This window comes from Camarhynchus parvulus, chromosome 1 (genome assembly GCF_901933205.1).
Source record: "Camarhynchus parvulus chromosome 1, STF_HiC, whole genome shotgun sequence".
Lineage (NCBI taxonomy): Eukaryota > Metazoa > Chordata > Aves > Passeriformes > Thraupidae > Camarhynchus > Camarhynchus parvulus.
The window spans coordinates 92,769,798-92,784,343 of record NC_044571.1 but is presented as its reverse complement, the minus strand read 5'-3'; the positions used below and the strand labels follow the sequence as shown (position 1 = coordinate 92,784,343).

Genomic DNA, 14,546 nt, shown 5'->3' with positions numbered 1-14,546 from the left:
GACAAGTAAGGACCATAGGAATTTCTCCACTGTTATCTAATGCCTGAGAAGGGCTTGAAGATATTGTGCTAAAAGAACAAGAACTCCTCAAGGTAATGCTGGGAAAGGGGCAGCCATTATGTCCCTGTTATGACTCGATTCTCCTGGAACAAGTCACTCAGCATACTGGAACAAATGATTAAACATCCCATTTATAAGCACCGAGAGGATAATAATGAAGTAAAGGGGAAAAAAAAGCAATGTACTTTTGGCAAACACATATCATGCCACCCAGGCCTCATTTCCCCTTTTTTGTATGATAGCTGGCATAATAGATAATGGAAAAGCAATATTTGTGATTATGTGATATATCTTGACTTCAGAAGACCTGGCAGTCTTCAACAAGCTAAGAGAACACGGTGGATGTTAAGTCTCCATCAGGATGCTTCAAAGAGCTGCAATCAACAGATCGCTCTCCACCAGGGATAGAAGGTTTAGTGGGCTGCTGCCACAGTCTGCTTTTGTGTCCTGATCTCTTCAATACTTTAATTAACACCTTCATGATGGAACAGAAACAAGGCACCTGACTTTTATTGATGACATTACACTGGGGGCAGCTGCAAGTGCTTTGGAGCCCAGGATAGTAAGGAAACTGAAGTGGTCTCCATGGAGAGACCAACCAGATGGCATCCAACAACAGAGAGCACAAAGCAGTATTCTCAGGAAGGGGGGAAAACAATTAATGTTCAAATACAAAAGTGAAGAATAAGCTGCACACCAGTAAGAGAGGATTATAAAGGCAGAAAGACTAAACTAGTGAAAGCAGTGAGGCACTCATATAAAAAGGTAAATCTCATTTCATTCTGGGGTTAGGTAAGTGAAGTGTGATATGCAAAACATGGCTGGCACTTGTATCTGCATGACTGAATCCTGAACTGGAACTCCTGTTTTGGTTTTGGACAGTACATTTAAAGAAAACATGTAGACAAATCAGAGTAGTGAAATATATATGCCACAGGGGTTGAAAAAATATGACCTCTGGAAAGCAGTGAGCCTATTAAGCTGCACTAGAGATCTCTGAGACAGAAATTTAGGGGCTTCAGGCAGATAAAAGGTAGTTTTGAGGAAGAGGAGAAATAACCACTATGTGTCTTGGAAGGCCCAGAAATAATAAAAAAATCAGTTTGGATCATATGTTAATAAAAGCTTTCCAAATGTAAGGAGAGTGAAATAATGGACATGCACCAGCTACACAGGCACATCTTCAAAAAATACATGTATAGGGCAGCAACTGTAGAGCTGATCTTGTCTCACTGCATGGGGAAGGACCAGACCATCCATGCAGGTCCTTTCAAGTGTTTACTCTTTTGATTACATACCAGCAGAAATAACTGGGGTAGTAAACAGAAAGCTTTGCAACTGGCCATTATACCCAAATTGAAGCAGCACAAAATGCTGTGAGTGAGGTGGTGGCTCAGGGCAGTCTCTTGGTGCACTCACCCCAGGGGAGAGAGCACCTGGTAGCAACTGAGCTGGGCAGAGACAACCACTTCCAGTCTAGAGGACTGCAAGGAGTGCTGCCCACCTGGGTGAGAAAGACGGGAGAGATGGCCACAGCTGTACTAATGAATATTTTGGCAGTGAATGCCTACTTCTACTAGCAGAGAAGCTTTATGTTTACTAGCTTTATTTTTCAAAAGATGGAAAGACTTATGAGGACAACTTTTTCCACTTTTAGCTCCATGAAGTTCACGAAGTTCTGATTTTTTTTTAAGTGTCATTTCATTATGCCCCTTTTAGACCTCTGCAATATGCCCAGTTGAGAAGGATCTTCAATCCCAGTTGAGAGGGACCTTATCCATGGACCTACACACTTAAGAGAGGAAAGGAATAGACCAAGTAGGGTGTTTTTGCAGAAATTGTTGCTGGCAAAGTAAAACTGGTTCTTCCCATGTGAATACTAAAGGACTTGGGCATATACATTAGAGAGGTGATGTCCCTTTTTCTGTGATATACTTCTGCAGCTCTGTCCAGCAGAGTTCACCAAGCAGAGCTCACCTCAGGGAAAGCTGATTTTCTCAAGGCTGGAAAGGGCCTGGTCCTAGAATGCAACTCCATTAGACTACAGTGATCTAAGCACAGAAAACATTCAGGATACAGTGAAGACTGACTACTTCAGCTGCCATTGTGGACATGGAGTGGTCTTCAGTTTTCAGGGCTCCAATTGCACTCCAGGATCTGCCTACCCACTTATTAGTCTCTGATGTAACTATCCCATTTGTGTCTAGGGGTAAGAGAAGTTGTGCTTTTACAGGGGCTAGACAGATGAGGGAGTTGAACTGAGAGACACTAAGGATTTGTCTTTGGTAGTGGGATGCAGAAATATCTGTGACAACCCTGAGTGAGAGGAATAGGATGCCTGGCATGGCCCTAAACCAACCCATTGTCTCCAGGGCAGGAGCAGCTGTCATTGCAGTATCTTTCACTGGCAAATCCAGGCGTCAACCATGTGCTCAAAGGTAGCAATGAGTCTCTGATCCTGGTTTGCTTTTGTTTCCCTGAGCTTGTTGAAAGGAGACCACTGACCATCATTCCAGAAATTCTCCTCCCAGATTACCAGGGAGGAGACCAGTTAACTACTTTGTCATTTAAAATTTCAGGAGTTGTATTTTCTTTTACTGATTTATTTTTACATTTGGGATGGCCAGAGCTTCAAATAGCCTATGTTTTGAAATGTATGAATACAAAAACAAAAGAAGCAAATAAACTGCATAAAATAAATAAAACTAAATAGTTTAGTAAGACTCAATATCCAAACTCCTTTAATTAGCACTAGTAGCAGACTATTTTTCAGGCTAACAACCTGCAAATCTTGGAAAAATAGCAATCAATATAAGAAAATAATACTCTGAGACTACAGGGATTATTTTCTAACATACATTATTTGTACTGAATTAGTTTTACTAGTTAAGATTATTTTTAAAACATGTTTAAAATGAGACTAAGTCTTCCAAATTGGAAAGGATTTTGTATTTATATTTTCCTTCACTTTTTTTTTCCAGATTAAATTTAGTTTTAAAAAATTAAAGCTATGAGTTTTATCTAATTACAGGATTATACAGTAAGCATAATATCACAATGGGTCTTTTATGAAATCTGTGGCAGGTGTTAGAACAAAGATTACCCACAGATACCTTATTTACAAGCATTTAGAATTTAGGAGTGTCAAAACCTAAATTTTCTTATTCTCAGAAAGGTGGCAGTACTTCAGAGCCACATACCCACGTATTTAAGTGAAAGCTAAGCTAGAGAACTCAATTTTGCTGCTTAGGCCCATATCTAATAGGCACAAATAAAATTAATAATACATATGCACGGCTCTAGAATTCATTTGTCCTTATATTTTTCTTGACAGGTAAATGGAAATTGTGTGCTGTGAGATTTCACCAGTAATAAACCACCTACAGAGCGCTGACTCTGCTCTGCTGTAGTGAGCAGCAAGGCAGGGTACACCTCCAGGGCTGGGGAATGCATCTCATGCAGCAAGCAGTCAGCCAGGCCAGGAGAGCTGCTCTGTGTGTGGGTGTGGGCCACTCTTTGTGCTGCTGGGGGAGGATTCTGGGCAAGAAAAGCAACCAGGAGCCTTCTGGCTCACTACACCTGTGTGTAAAGCATCACTTCTGACCACATGCCCAGACTTTGTCACCTTGCAGATAAACACTTAGGATGCTACTTAGTCCCCCCAGTTTGCCAAGTAGTACCAGCAAGAGGAAAAGTCCTTTCCTGCATGCATCTATAATCAGAGCTATTCAAAAACTTGTTGGGGGAAATGAACTCTGCAGCCTTATGGGTTACTACACAAATCAGAAGAAATAACAAATTCCTGGCTGAAGGATAATATAGAAGTTGAACATATCTGTAATATGTATCAAACACATTCATAAATATCTATCAACTAAGCTGCTCTGTAAATATTTTAGGTAAATAGGCAGATAGACAAAATGGCATGAAGATTTAAAGCAAAACTAAACAAAACTGGGTAAACTCACTTGTTTTGTGTTATGGTCTGGACAGGATGGAACAAGAATAAACTCATTAATGACCTTACCAATAACTGGTGAACTTTTTAATTTGCTTATTCTCTGTTATACCATAAATGCAGGCAGAGAGATAAGACAATACTGGTTTGCCAAGTTTCCTGTTCCTTATAACACACACAGGAGAAGGGTAGCTAAAAAAGGAAAGGGCAACATAAGGTACGTAGCAGGTCCCTCAGGTACCAGGTTTCACACATGCCTAGTGATGGTGCACCCTGAAAACCAATGACTTAGCTTGGAAAAACTCACAGGAAAATTAATTCCTTAGCCTGGCAAAGAGCTGACTATGGAAGGCCAAAAAACATAGCACAGTAGCTTGTTGACACAAGAAAAAAGAAAAGAAACCTGAGGAAGAAGGAGGTGAAGAAACCAGAGGGCTGGCTCTCTGGAAAGAGATAAGGCACAATGTTCTGAAAAGTGTCATTATAAACAAATGCTTTCCCATCAGTGCCAAACAACCAGAGCCAGAAGCCAGGTTTGCATTGTATTAGAATATGGCTTGGTGTCACTGGTGTCCCCTGCTCTGTCACCACTTTTAAAAGGACAAACTGACAGCAGAGTAAAACCATGCTATGCCACAGTGGAAGGGAGGAGTTCAGCTGGCTCCTGTGTAAACATAAGGGACAGACAGGCTACTGACTCTCGAGTTTCTCTTTGAAAAATAAAGCTCCCTCCTCTCACTGTGTCTTTTGCTCTTTGCTCTCCTATCAGGCACGCTGCTTACCTTGTACAATCAAGTAAACCTGGGAAGTCTTGGGATGATGCTGTGTCTGCACTGAACATGTGTAGGACCCCTCATCATAGACATCCACTTTCTGGATCCGCAGGCTGTATTCCAGGGGGTTTCTCTTCTCCAGCTCTACTCGAGGGTCCAGGGACCACTTGTCCTCTCCAGCAAAAATGATGCCGGAACGATTTAACCAGGCCACCTTGGAGCTTCTGTCTTCTACATAACACCTGCAGAGGATGAGACAGATAAGGGGGAGATTAACAACCCTCTCCATCATCTCCCTTTTGTTCCTCTTCTTTGCTGCTTTGCTGAGAAACTTCACACCACACTCCTGCCTTGCCAGTAAACCATAGAATCTTCTCATTATTATTGTCCCATGGACAAGTACTTAACAATTTAACTCTGCTGAAGAATTTCAGGAATCTTTGGTTCATAAACCCATGGGATTCGGGAAAGACATGTCTCTTGCTCTCTCTTCCTTTTGCCTATGGCCTACATATGCACCAAAAATTAATTTGGAAGGCCACAAGAGATCCTGATCACCAAATACTTTCCAACCCTGCCAGTGAGAGAGGTTGGAAGTAGCTCTTCCCATGCTTCTTCTTCACCTTCAAAAAGTTGGATATACAATAGATAAACGCCCAGACCCCTTCCAGCCTGGAGAGCAAAGGTTCAGAGCTCCACCTTTGTCAGCTCAGGGCACAGTTCCTCCATCCCTCAGCTTCAGCAGCACTAGTGCAGGAAACTATAGAGTATCTCCCATCTACATACTTCTGACAAAAAATAAATTTTGTGGAATTATTTCATTGTTCAAACATCACCCTCCTAACACATACACACACACTTGCATCAGCAAGCACAACTGCTTGTTTGTGCAGGCAAGTGCAGATTTCAGGCTGAAAATGAGAGGCTGTGGGAGTGTCACTGTCATCCCTGTGACATAGCCAGCATGTCTCTTTAACATCTCAGGTGGACAGAAGAGGAGGAATGACAGCTAGGGGTGGCAAGCAGAGGAGTAGCAGGAGGACCAAAACTGCCAGGGCCCTGAGTGCCACCTTCTCAAGTCAGAAGACAAACGAACTCCATTGCAACTGTAACTTGACAAGTATTTTGTTTCTTGACAGAGAGCAGAGTAGGTGCTGTGAAGACAAATGCATTTTTGGCAAAGACACCTGCTCTGTACCACTTCCCACCACCAGAAGGAGACTTGCACAGAAAAGACGAGGAGCTGCCACTGAGGAGACACGTCCTGCTCACTCTCAGCTGCATCTCATTCAAGAGGACCAGGGCTGAAGAAGACAGGCAGACATAACTCCTCTTTCACCCTGGCAGCTGCACCCCCAGGGCCGGGCTCAGACAGGCTGAGAGCAGGTTTGCCCTGCTGCAGCTCACATCACATTAGCTCTGCAGATGAACAGGGAACCTCAGTCTCCAGATCTGTTGCTCCTTCACCTCTCAAGAGCTCTGTCCACAGTGTCCCAGCATCCAAATAACCCAGTACCTCTTACCACTGCTATTACAGAATCATGGAATAGGTAAAGTTGGAAGGGACCACGGTGAGGTTGTATGGTCAAACCTCCCTGCTCGAGCAGGGTCTTCCTAGGTCACACTGCACAGGATTGTGCCCTCTTCACTATTCATGCAGATGTTGTATTTGAAGGAAGAAAGAAAGAGGATAATGATTATTGCTTCAAGATAAGACAAATATTTGACAGTAGGCTTTCATACAGCCTTTTAGCATGGGTCAGACATTTTCCAAGTTCCTCTATTTGAATGCATTTCATTCAAGGCTGCTGCAGCTGCCTTCCCTTGTGATGTGACCCCACCATTATGGCCAGCACCTCACACCCACTCCCTTTTGGCAAGCCCATGGATGCTGTCCAAGCTGTTCTGGGGTTACTTGTGGGCAGGAGGAAAGCCAAGCTGCGTGGGCATCCATGGGAGCCATGCCATGCTGCTAGCCAAGCTGTAAGCATCTCTGTCTGATCTGACAAACAGAGAGCAGCCCAATAGATTCCTGTCTTTTACTGACAATGTCCAGACAAGGAAGGGGAGTGAGAATTTGGCCCTCAGGCCAGAGCCCACCCTCCTGGCCAGGCAGGCACTTGCCCCCAAGGTGAACTCTCAGGTGTGATCTGAGTTGTTTTCAAAAAGCTACTCTTTGTCAAAAAGAAGGATGCAGGGGAATCTGTGAGCAGTCACTTACAGGCAGAAACCAGCACCACTACAATGAGGCATGGCTCCAGTTCCATTGGTCACTCCAGGCAGTAATCACCAGTGATGGGAGGTGAAAGCCACGACCCACGGAGCACAGTGTGCTCCAGGGCTGAGGGCAGTGGCCCTGTAGGAACACCCAGACTGTCTCCAGAGCTGGCTGCCTTAGGGTCAAGAGCCCTCTTGCAAATGCAGGAGTTGTAACAGCACCAAAAATCAGGGGTCAGGTATTTTCGTAGTGAAAAGCTAAGCAGATTAACAGTGGAAACTGAAGTCAGTGGGAGCTGAAGTTTCCCAGTCACTTCTGAAAATCCCCCTGAACAGTTATCAGTGCTGCTGGACTCCAGCAGATCCATGGCACCCCACCATCCCCACCAGGCTGCTCTCCCATCCCCACCAGGCTACAGCGAGCACTCAGCAGCTCTGCCCTGCCCCTGATGATTATAACTCTCTGGGGTAGCAAATATGACCCTGTGTGGTGTCTTGTCAATGACAGTTCAGTGGTGTGGTCAGCACAAAGCATTGTGCTTTTGCTCCTGTGGGTAGGCTTCAACCAGAGACCCTCCCTCCTCTCCCTGGAAGAGAAAATGTGTCCTAACCTGTCTTACATGCATCCAGGTCAGCCCTAGGACAGTGATCAATAGCTACAGTCAGGCAACCTTGCAACTGGCCCTGAAACAAGTTAGCAGGTGCTACCAAAATAAGGAAAGGAAAGAGGACAAAGAAAAGAGGAAAATGGGAGGAGTGAGTGAAATGGATTTGAGCCCTCTATTCACCATACCTGCTCCTCTCAAGCTGTCAGGGAAAATCAATGTACAAATGTGGAAATTCCAAGTCCTGGCATGCTCTGAACATGCATTCATGTGGATGATGCATCTCAGTATGTCTGTCTGCACACACACACACACCCCCTTCTTAGTCTGCCAGAGATGCCACCCAGCTCAATGGATCACGCTTTAATAAGGATTTATGGTGATGATTTTCACAGTGTAATAAGTGCTAATTCAATACTAATAGAATATTAAATGGCATGTTAACTGACATTTTAACTGCAAAGCAATAGGAGCGTGGCATCAGCCAGATATCAATGGACTCTTATCGTTCACTAATAATCAATAATCAAGTTCACAGAGACAGTCAAACGCTTTTCATTAGACTTATTGGAAGCATTACCATCAGCCTCGGTGAAAGCTAATAAACAGTTTGTGATCCATGCATTATTCTTTTCCTTATGGTTGCAGGTTTGATTTCTTGACATCTCTGATGTGGCTAACAAGAGGACCAGTGAATGGTGATAGGCACGACTTGCATGATCACTGTAAGAACCTGGGAACTGTTGATCTTGCACCATTTCAAACCAGAGACACGGAAGGACAAAAGAAAGATTTTGCTGCCATGCCCCATTAGTCCTCCTTGCCTCCTTGTAAACAAACACAGCCAAGTTTGGCACCTGAAGTTTTTTAGAAACAGTTGGATGTGGAGAAAGAAACCCGGTCATCCCTGCACTCCTCCCCCATTCTCATTTTTCCCACATGCAAATGCAGACAATGGGGCTGAGCTGTGCTGCAGGAGGGAGGGGATGGGGCGATGCTTTTCTGCAGGAGAATGATTTTGAACCTTCAGCAGGAACCACTGCATTGGATGGGATAGAGGGCTGCCCACCATCATTCCTGGTCCCTGGATTTCATGACGGGCTGGGACATCTGGCAGCATGCAGGCAGGGGGAGGGCAGGAGCAAGTTCTGCTGCTTGTCCTCCCTCCTCCATCCCCTGCTGGTCTAACAGGCAGCGCTGGGCCAAAGCAGCGCTCCTGCAAACCTGCCCCTGTAAGCTCCGAGGAACACTCCATCTGGAGACAGACACATTTTTTCCCCCCCTTCTTCAAAGTATTTGGGCTTGTTCCTATTGATGGGTGAGAGAGCGAGTGAAGAAAAGGCGAGTGAGGCTTGGGCACTCACATCTCCTCTCCCGGCCACGCAAGCCCGGAGGTTTCAGCGCCCGTTCTGCCTCACTCAGGCCCCGGCGCTTGGAGCACCGTGACTCCCGCTCCTCCTGCGGCGGCGGCAGCGCCGCTCCGCGCATTGATTTCCCAGGGTGTTGCTGTAACACTCATCGCAGTTTATGTTGTGCCTGTCACTCCAGCAGCTCTCGGCCCTAAGCTTTCCGCCCTCTGTCTCCCACGGCGAACAGACGGCCCGGCTGCTGAGAGGCGGCGTTTGCCTGGGCAGGCCCCGCACGGCTCCCCCGGGCCGCCGGCAGCCGCTGCCGGGCTGGGCCGCACGGGCTGAGGGGGGCGTGCGGCAGAGCCGGGATCTCAGCAAGGGCCTTCCCATTCTTCCCATTCTGCCGCAAAGAAAGCAGCACAGCAGCTACGGCCGAGGCTGCGGAGATGGACTGGGGGTATTTCATCCCTTCGGGAAGGGATGGATGATATTTACAGCCTGGAGTGATGAAAGAAGCCCTTCAGGGCCTGGTGAAGCTGCTGTTTAAATGATTGCTTTAACATGGAGATTTTACAGCATTATCAATGATGTATTGGGTTGCACTGAAGCTGGGATAATTATTTGGGGTTTTTAAATTGCTGTTGTAATTCCAACTTTTTTAAAAAAAAATTTTTATAGCAGACCCAAACCCACAATTCTCTGCCAGAACCCCACTAGTGAGAAGAAGCAAGCTGCTAGGATTAATGAATGTTTTGCCAGCAAGCCACAGCTCTTACCTCATTTTGGGGAAAAAAAAAATAAATAGTGAGTTTATGGACTGCATTTTCTGCCCTCTTTCTCCAAAGCATGTTGTGGTGACAGCTCTGTGCCACAATTCCCACACTCCTCTTTAATCATCTTTTCTCCATTAACCCTTTGATCATCTCTTCTGTAAGACAATCTCTGTGCATCAGGCCAAAACTCAGCAGCCTGCTGCACACACAATTAAGCACCCAAACCCCACCCCTCTGCACTCGCTGAGAGACCTGCTGCCCTTTTGCCAGAAGATGCCACAACCCGCCCTGCATCAGATCTCCTGCCTTTGCCTCAGTTCTGTGATGAGCCTGCTCTAATCTTCTCACTTCACACATGCTCTTACAAGATCCAGCTAACAACTTCCCCCACTGCCCTCTACCCCCAGCAGCAAAATGGCAAGAGGGAAAAGAGAGAGGGATCAAACACGGCTCATTTGGCACAAAACAACGTCAGCTCCTGGCTGCCAGCTCCAAACATGCAAGACAAATTCTCTGTTGTGTTGCAAAATATGATCCTGGAAAGTTAATGCAGTGGTTAAACACAGCCTTGCTCCCAGCCTGGGGAGAAAAGTTCAAGAGCAAATCATGCTTGTGCTGCTTCATCTTGTCTCATCAAGCTCTTCAGTCCTTTCCTTCCTGGCAAGCAAGGACTCGGACACAGCCATGGTGGCAGCGAGGGTCTGGATTGTCCGCTACGCCCCAGCAGGGGTATGGGCAGCAAGGGCTAAGGAGAGACCACAGCCATGCCAGCCCTGACCTCCCAGGCAGGCTTTTCAGGGGAGAGTCCAGCCAGGCTCCACTGCAGTGCTGGATCCTGCCAACATCTCAAGAGCAATGCAGCGCTGCTACTGCAGTCCCCACCAGAGGAGTACAGAGTCTGGAGGAGCAACATGGGAGCTGTTGGCCCTGGGTGGTTCCCACTGCTCTGGAACAGGAGATGCTACAGAAGACACCCATAGCTGAATGTATTTCCACCTCTGTGAAGGCAAGGCTCTTAAGTGGATAGCACTACCATGGGAGATCATATCAACTGAGCATCTGAAACCTCCTTTCAGCCAAGCACCAAAAGCCTCATTTTGCTGAATTTGAATGCACATGGGCATCAGTTGTTGCTCAAAATTCTCCCTACTGCCACTGCTGTTCTCTTTCCCCAGCCTAGTACAGCTGCTGCTCCTCTCCTTATGTGCCATGATACACAGCAGGGTCACTGTTTGAGAGTGAAAGCTGTGCCACAGCAGGATGGATTTCCAAAATGTGGCATAAATAGCTCCTGAGTAACCACTGCCAGCATGACAACATAGGCCCTCGGAGGGATTTAGAAAAGTACTGCTTAAACCCAGTCCTGTGCTGGAAAACTGGCAGGAGGGAAGATCTGCTGCATCTGTTCAGCCCATGCCTTCTCTCAGCTGTATTATGCTGTGACCTTGGTCGTCGCACCTGTCTGCAGCTCCCTGGGTATTTCAGCACTCAGGTGACAATTTTTGGCCACCCACCTATTGGGAGGGCGCATGGCTGATAAGATGCCTGCACTTCTGTTCATCCTCTTTAGTAAACTGCCACTTTAGGAGTGTGAGGCTAGGATGGGCTTACCAGGGCAGAGGTTGGGCTTACCCCAACCTCTGCCAGCACAGCCAGCTCTACTTTATCATCTTTTTCAGAGATGTACCTCATTCCTACTTTAGCCTAGTGTGTTTGGTGGAGGCATATCCTCCCCCTGCTTTGCAGGTCAGACTGCTCAAAGTCTTTCTGTTCTGCTGATTAAAACCTTTTTTTTTTTTTTTTTCTCTAAGTCTAGATTTATTCATACCTGGCTTATATCCACTTCCTCTCATGCCAACACCATCTTTTAGCTTAAAGAGCTCTTCTCTCTCCTGGGTGTTTATCTTTCACTGTGTTCAGAGAGAGCAATCATATTCCCTCTCAGCCTTCATTTTGCTGGATTCAACAAGCCAAACTCTCCTGGTTTCTTCTTGTATGATAGATCCTCCATTGCCCTAAACATCCCAGTAGCCCCTCTCAGCACCTGCTCCAGCCTGAATTTCTCTTTCGTGACCAGAATTTGTACCCAGTTTTCTAGAAGAGGAGTCCCCAGTGCCTTGTAGAGAAACATTTCTGTCTGACTGTCTCTCCCATCAACTCTTTCTAATGAAATAAAAAAAAGAATTGCAACCAGAAAATATGAGCATCAGTGCAGAACTGCTCATGTGCTGTAAACATCCTTGTCTCTCGGTCCATGTGGTACACATGGAAAATGAAACCCAAGGGAATTTACAAAAAATAAACTGGCCTAAAAAGACAGCTAGCTGCCCTGGCTCGCACTAGCAGACACACAGCTGGTCTCACATGGGTTTTCTTTCTGTTAAAATGACTGTTTAAGAGTAGAGGTTCCTGTTTGTGTAGGGAAAAAACACAAACTCACAACAGAAATCAAGCCCAAAATACAGTGATTTTTATGCCAGGACTCTCAAAGGGTGGATGCAACTATATCAGAGTAAGAGAACTTATACTGGTATGATTTATTGCTCTTCCCATCTGTTGAGGATTGGTATACCTGCATAAACAACTTCAGTCCACATCCACTCCAGCAGAAGAACCTTCTTAAAAATACCAATATGACCTGCTATGAGCTGCTATGAGCTTAACTCCGTCCCAGCCATATCCCAGCACAGTTTAAGATTTCAAAATACAGAAAAACCTCAGAGTGAGACCCACCACTACAGTACCATCTCTTCTTATAATCCACCATGCCCAGGAAATGGCTTCCATTTCTTTACAGCATAGTCAGAGTCAGGAAATGCTTGGATGGGTCTTTTCCCATTCCAAGGCATGTTTCTAGAATGACTGACTCCAGTCCCAGGCCTCCTGCCAGAGGAGACTTGCTCCCTACGTGTGCTCAGGGGGATGACCTGCTCTCTGGCTGACGCTTGCAGAAATGCCAAATGCTATGACAGCTTGCATCAGGGTCTTGCACTGAAATCAGTCAGGAGGTTCAGGCTGCTGAGGAAACAGACTCTGAGCTCCCTCTTTCCATTTTGGGTTAGCTGAGCACTTCCCCCTCTTCCTTTTCGATCCAGCCAGAAACCTGGCTCTGCTCTTGATCCAGAATCATTAGGCAATGCTCATCAGCTATTGATCACTTGGCCTTAGTGAAATAGCCACTAGGAATGTATGCCTTGGTCTGCTGTCCATAGCTTCCTGTAGCATCCCAGGGCTCCTGCACTATCAAAATGGCAGGGAAAAGCAGAGCTGATGAAGAATGGCAATGGGGAACATTGCCCAATGATTTGCCTTTGTGTTGCTCTGCACTTACACTAAGGATCATGTGCTTTTGTGATCACTAAGATGCACAGGCTGATATTTAAAAAGTATCTGGGGTCACTTAGGAACAGAAGTTCATCAAAAGACAATGATAATTAGTCCCTTATGTGAACTGGGTATTGGCTGTTATGCCAAATTTGTAAATAAACTGGAAACTAAACTTCTGACAGGCCTCTGCACCATTATGACTTTTTTCTATTTTGGGGATACACCAAAAATGAGAATAGGAACACTAATAAGGCACCCATACAGACTGTAAGTCCCTTTAGTTTCCTTCACAAACTTCAGCTGTAGAAATCACCTATTTCTTCTACCTGAACCCCCAGTGCCTTGTAGGTAATTTCTATGTGGTCACCACCAGGTAACTCCAGAAAAGCTAATCCATTTTTTTCCCTTGAATTTCTTCTAGTAAAAAATAATAATAACGAAAATGCCACAAAAAGGAGAAAATGAGTTTCAGAGATGTGATCTCCTTCTCTGACAGGAGGGGAGGGAGGGTTTCTCTGGGAAGTCCACGTGACTCTGTATCTGGTAATTATCCAGCCACAGAGGGAAACTGAAACGTTCTGTGCTGTCGCAGAGAATGACAGCACCTGGAGCTCCAGCACCCAGATAAAAAGCAGAGAGACAATCAGGCAGATGGAGAAAGGCTATGCTACATCATGGGCTGGCAAGCAGAGGGAAGAGAAAAAATGGGGAAAGGCAAAAGCTGGCAAGAAACATTAAGGCAGCCGGCACAGCTACTGGGGAATGAGACTATGCCACAGATTAGCAATGCATGGGCACAAAGAAAGAAAGAGCATAAGGGCAGGTCAGGAGAGAGGGTGCACAAAAGGGACAGTGCAAACACAAGAGGGAATAGAGTGATGCTAGAGGGAGCTTCAAAGCATTTTGTGTGGTCCAGGGTTGCTTCCTCCCACCCCAGTCACAGGCTAAAAATGCAGGAGGTATCACCACAGGCTGTCACAAAACAAGGGGGAGGTTTGAAAATCAGCATCTCACAGCTGAAGAGAGATGTGGCACTGCAAATAACACCTTCCGGCTTGTGGATTTCAGTGGTTTGCTCGGGGAAGGGGACTACAAAGATTAAGATCCAAATAATTAAACCTGGAGCTTTGGAGCATCACCTCATGTATTTTGTATGGCAGAGAGGCAAGAGGGAGGTTCCCTCCCCAACTCTCCCTTTCACAGTTCCACACACCAAGACACATGTAAGCCTGCAAAACAGCCCACATGATTGCTGCCATGGCACCATGGCCTAGTTCCAAAAGCAAGGCACCTCAGGTGCCCTCCCACACAGCAACGTGACAGCGCCAGCTCTCGGGGCTCTCTGAAACAAGGGCTGTGCCCACAGAACTGGCAGCAGCCTCCAGTGGGTCAGGAGGAGCTGATGGCCAGAAACCATACACCACGTCTAGGAATGTTTCTGACATGAGAAAATACAGCCAAACAGACAACCAGGTCAGGGCCAT

The 14,546-nt window shown here is 46.0% G+C and overlaps 1 protein-coding gene across 4 annotated transcripts in view; it reads right to left on the bottom strand.

The window, feature by feature from the left end:
- Window positions 1-14,546, bottom strand: part of LSAMP (limbic system associated membrane protein) — a 990,769-nt gene that overhangs the window by 157,740 nt on the left and 818,483 nt on the right. For all 4 annotated transcript variants that reach the window (XM_030949448.1, XM_030949439.1, XM_030949457.1 and 1 more), the window contains one exon: window positions 4,801-5,033. In XM_030949448.1, the coding sequence (XP_030805308.1) occupies window positions 4,801-5,033 (233 nt within the window). The remainder of the gene's footprint in view (window positions 1-4,800; window positions 5,034-14,546) is intronic.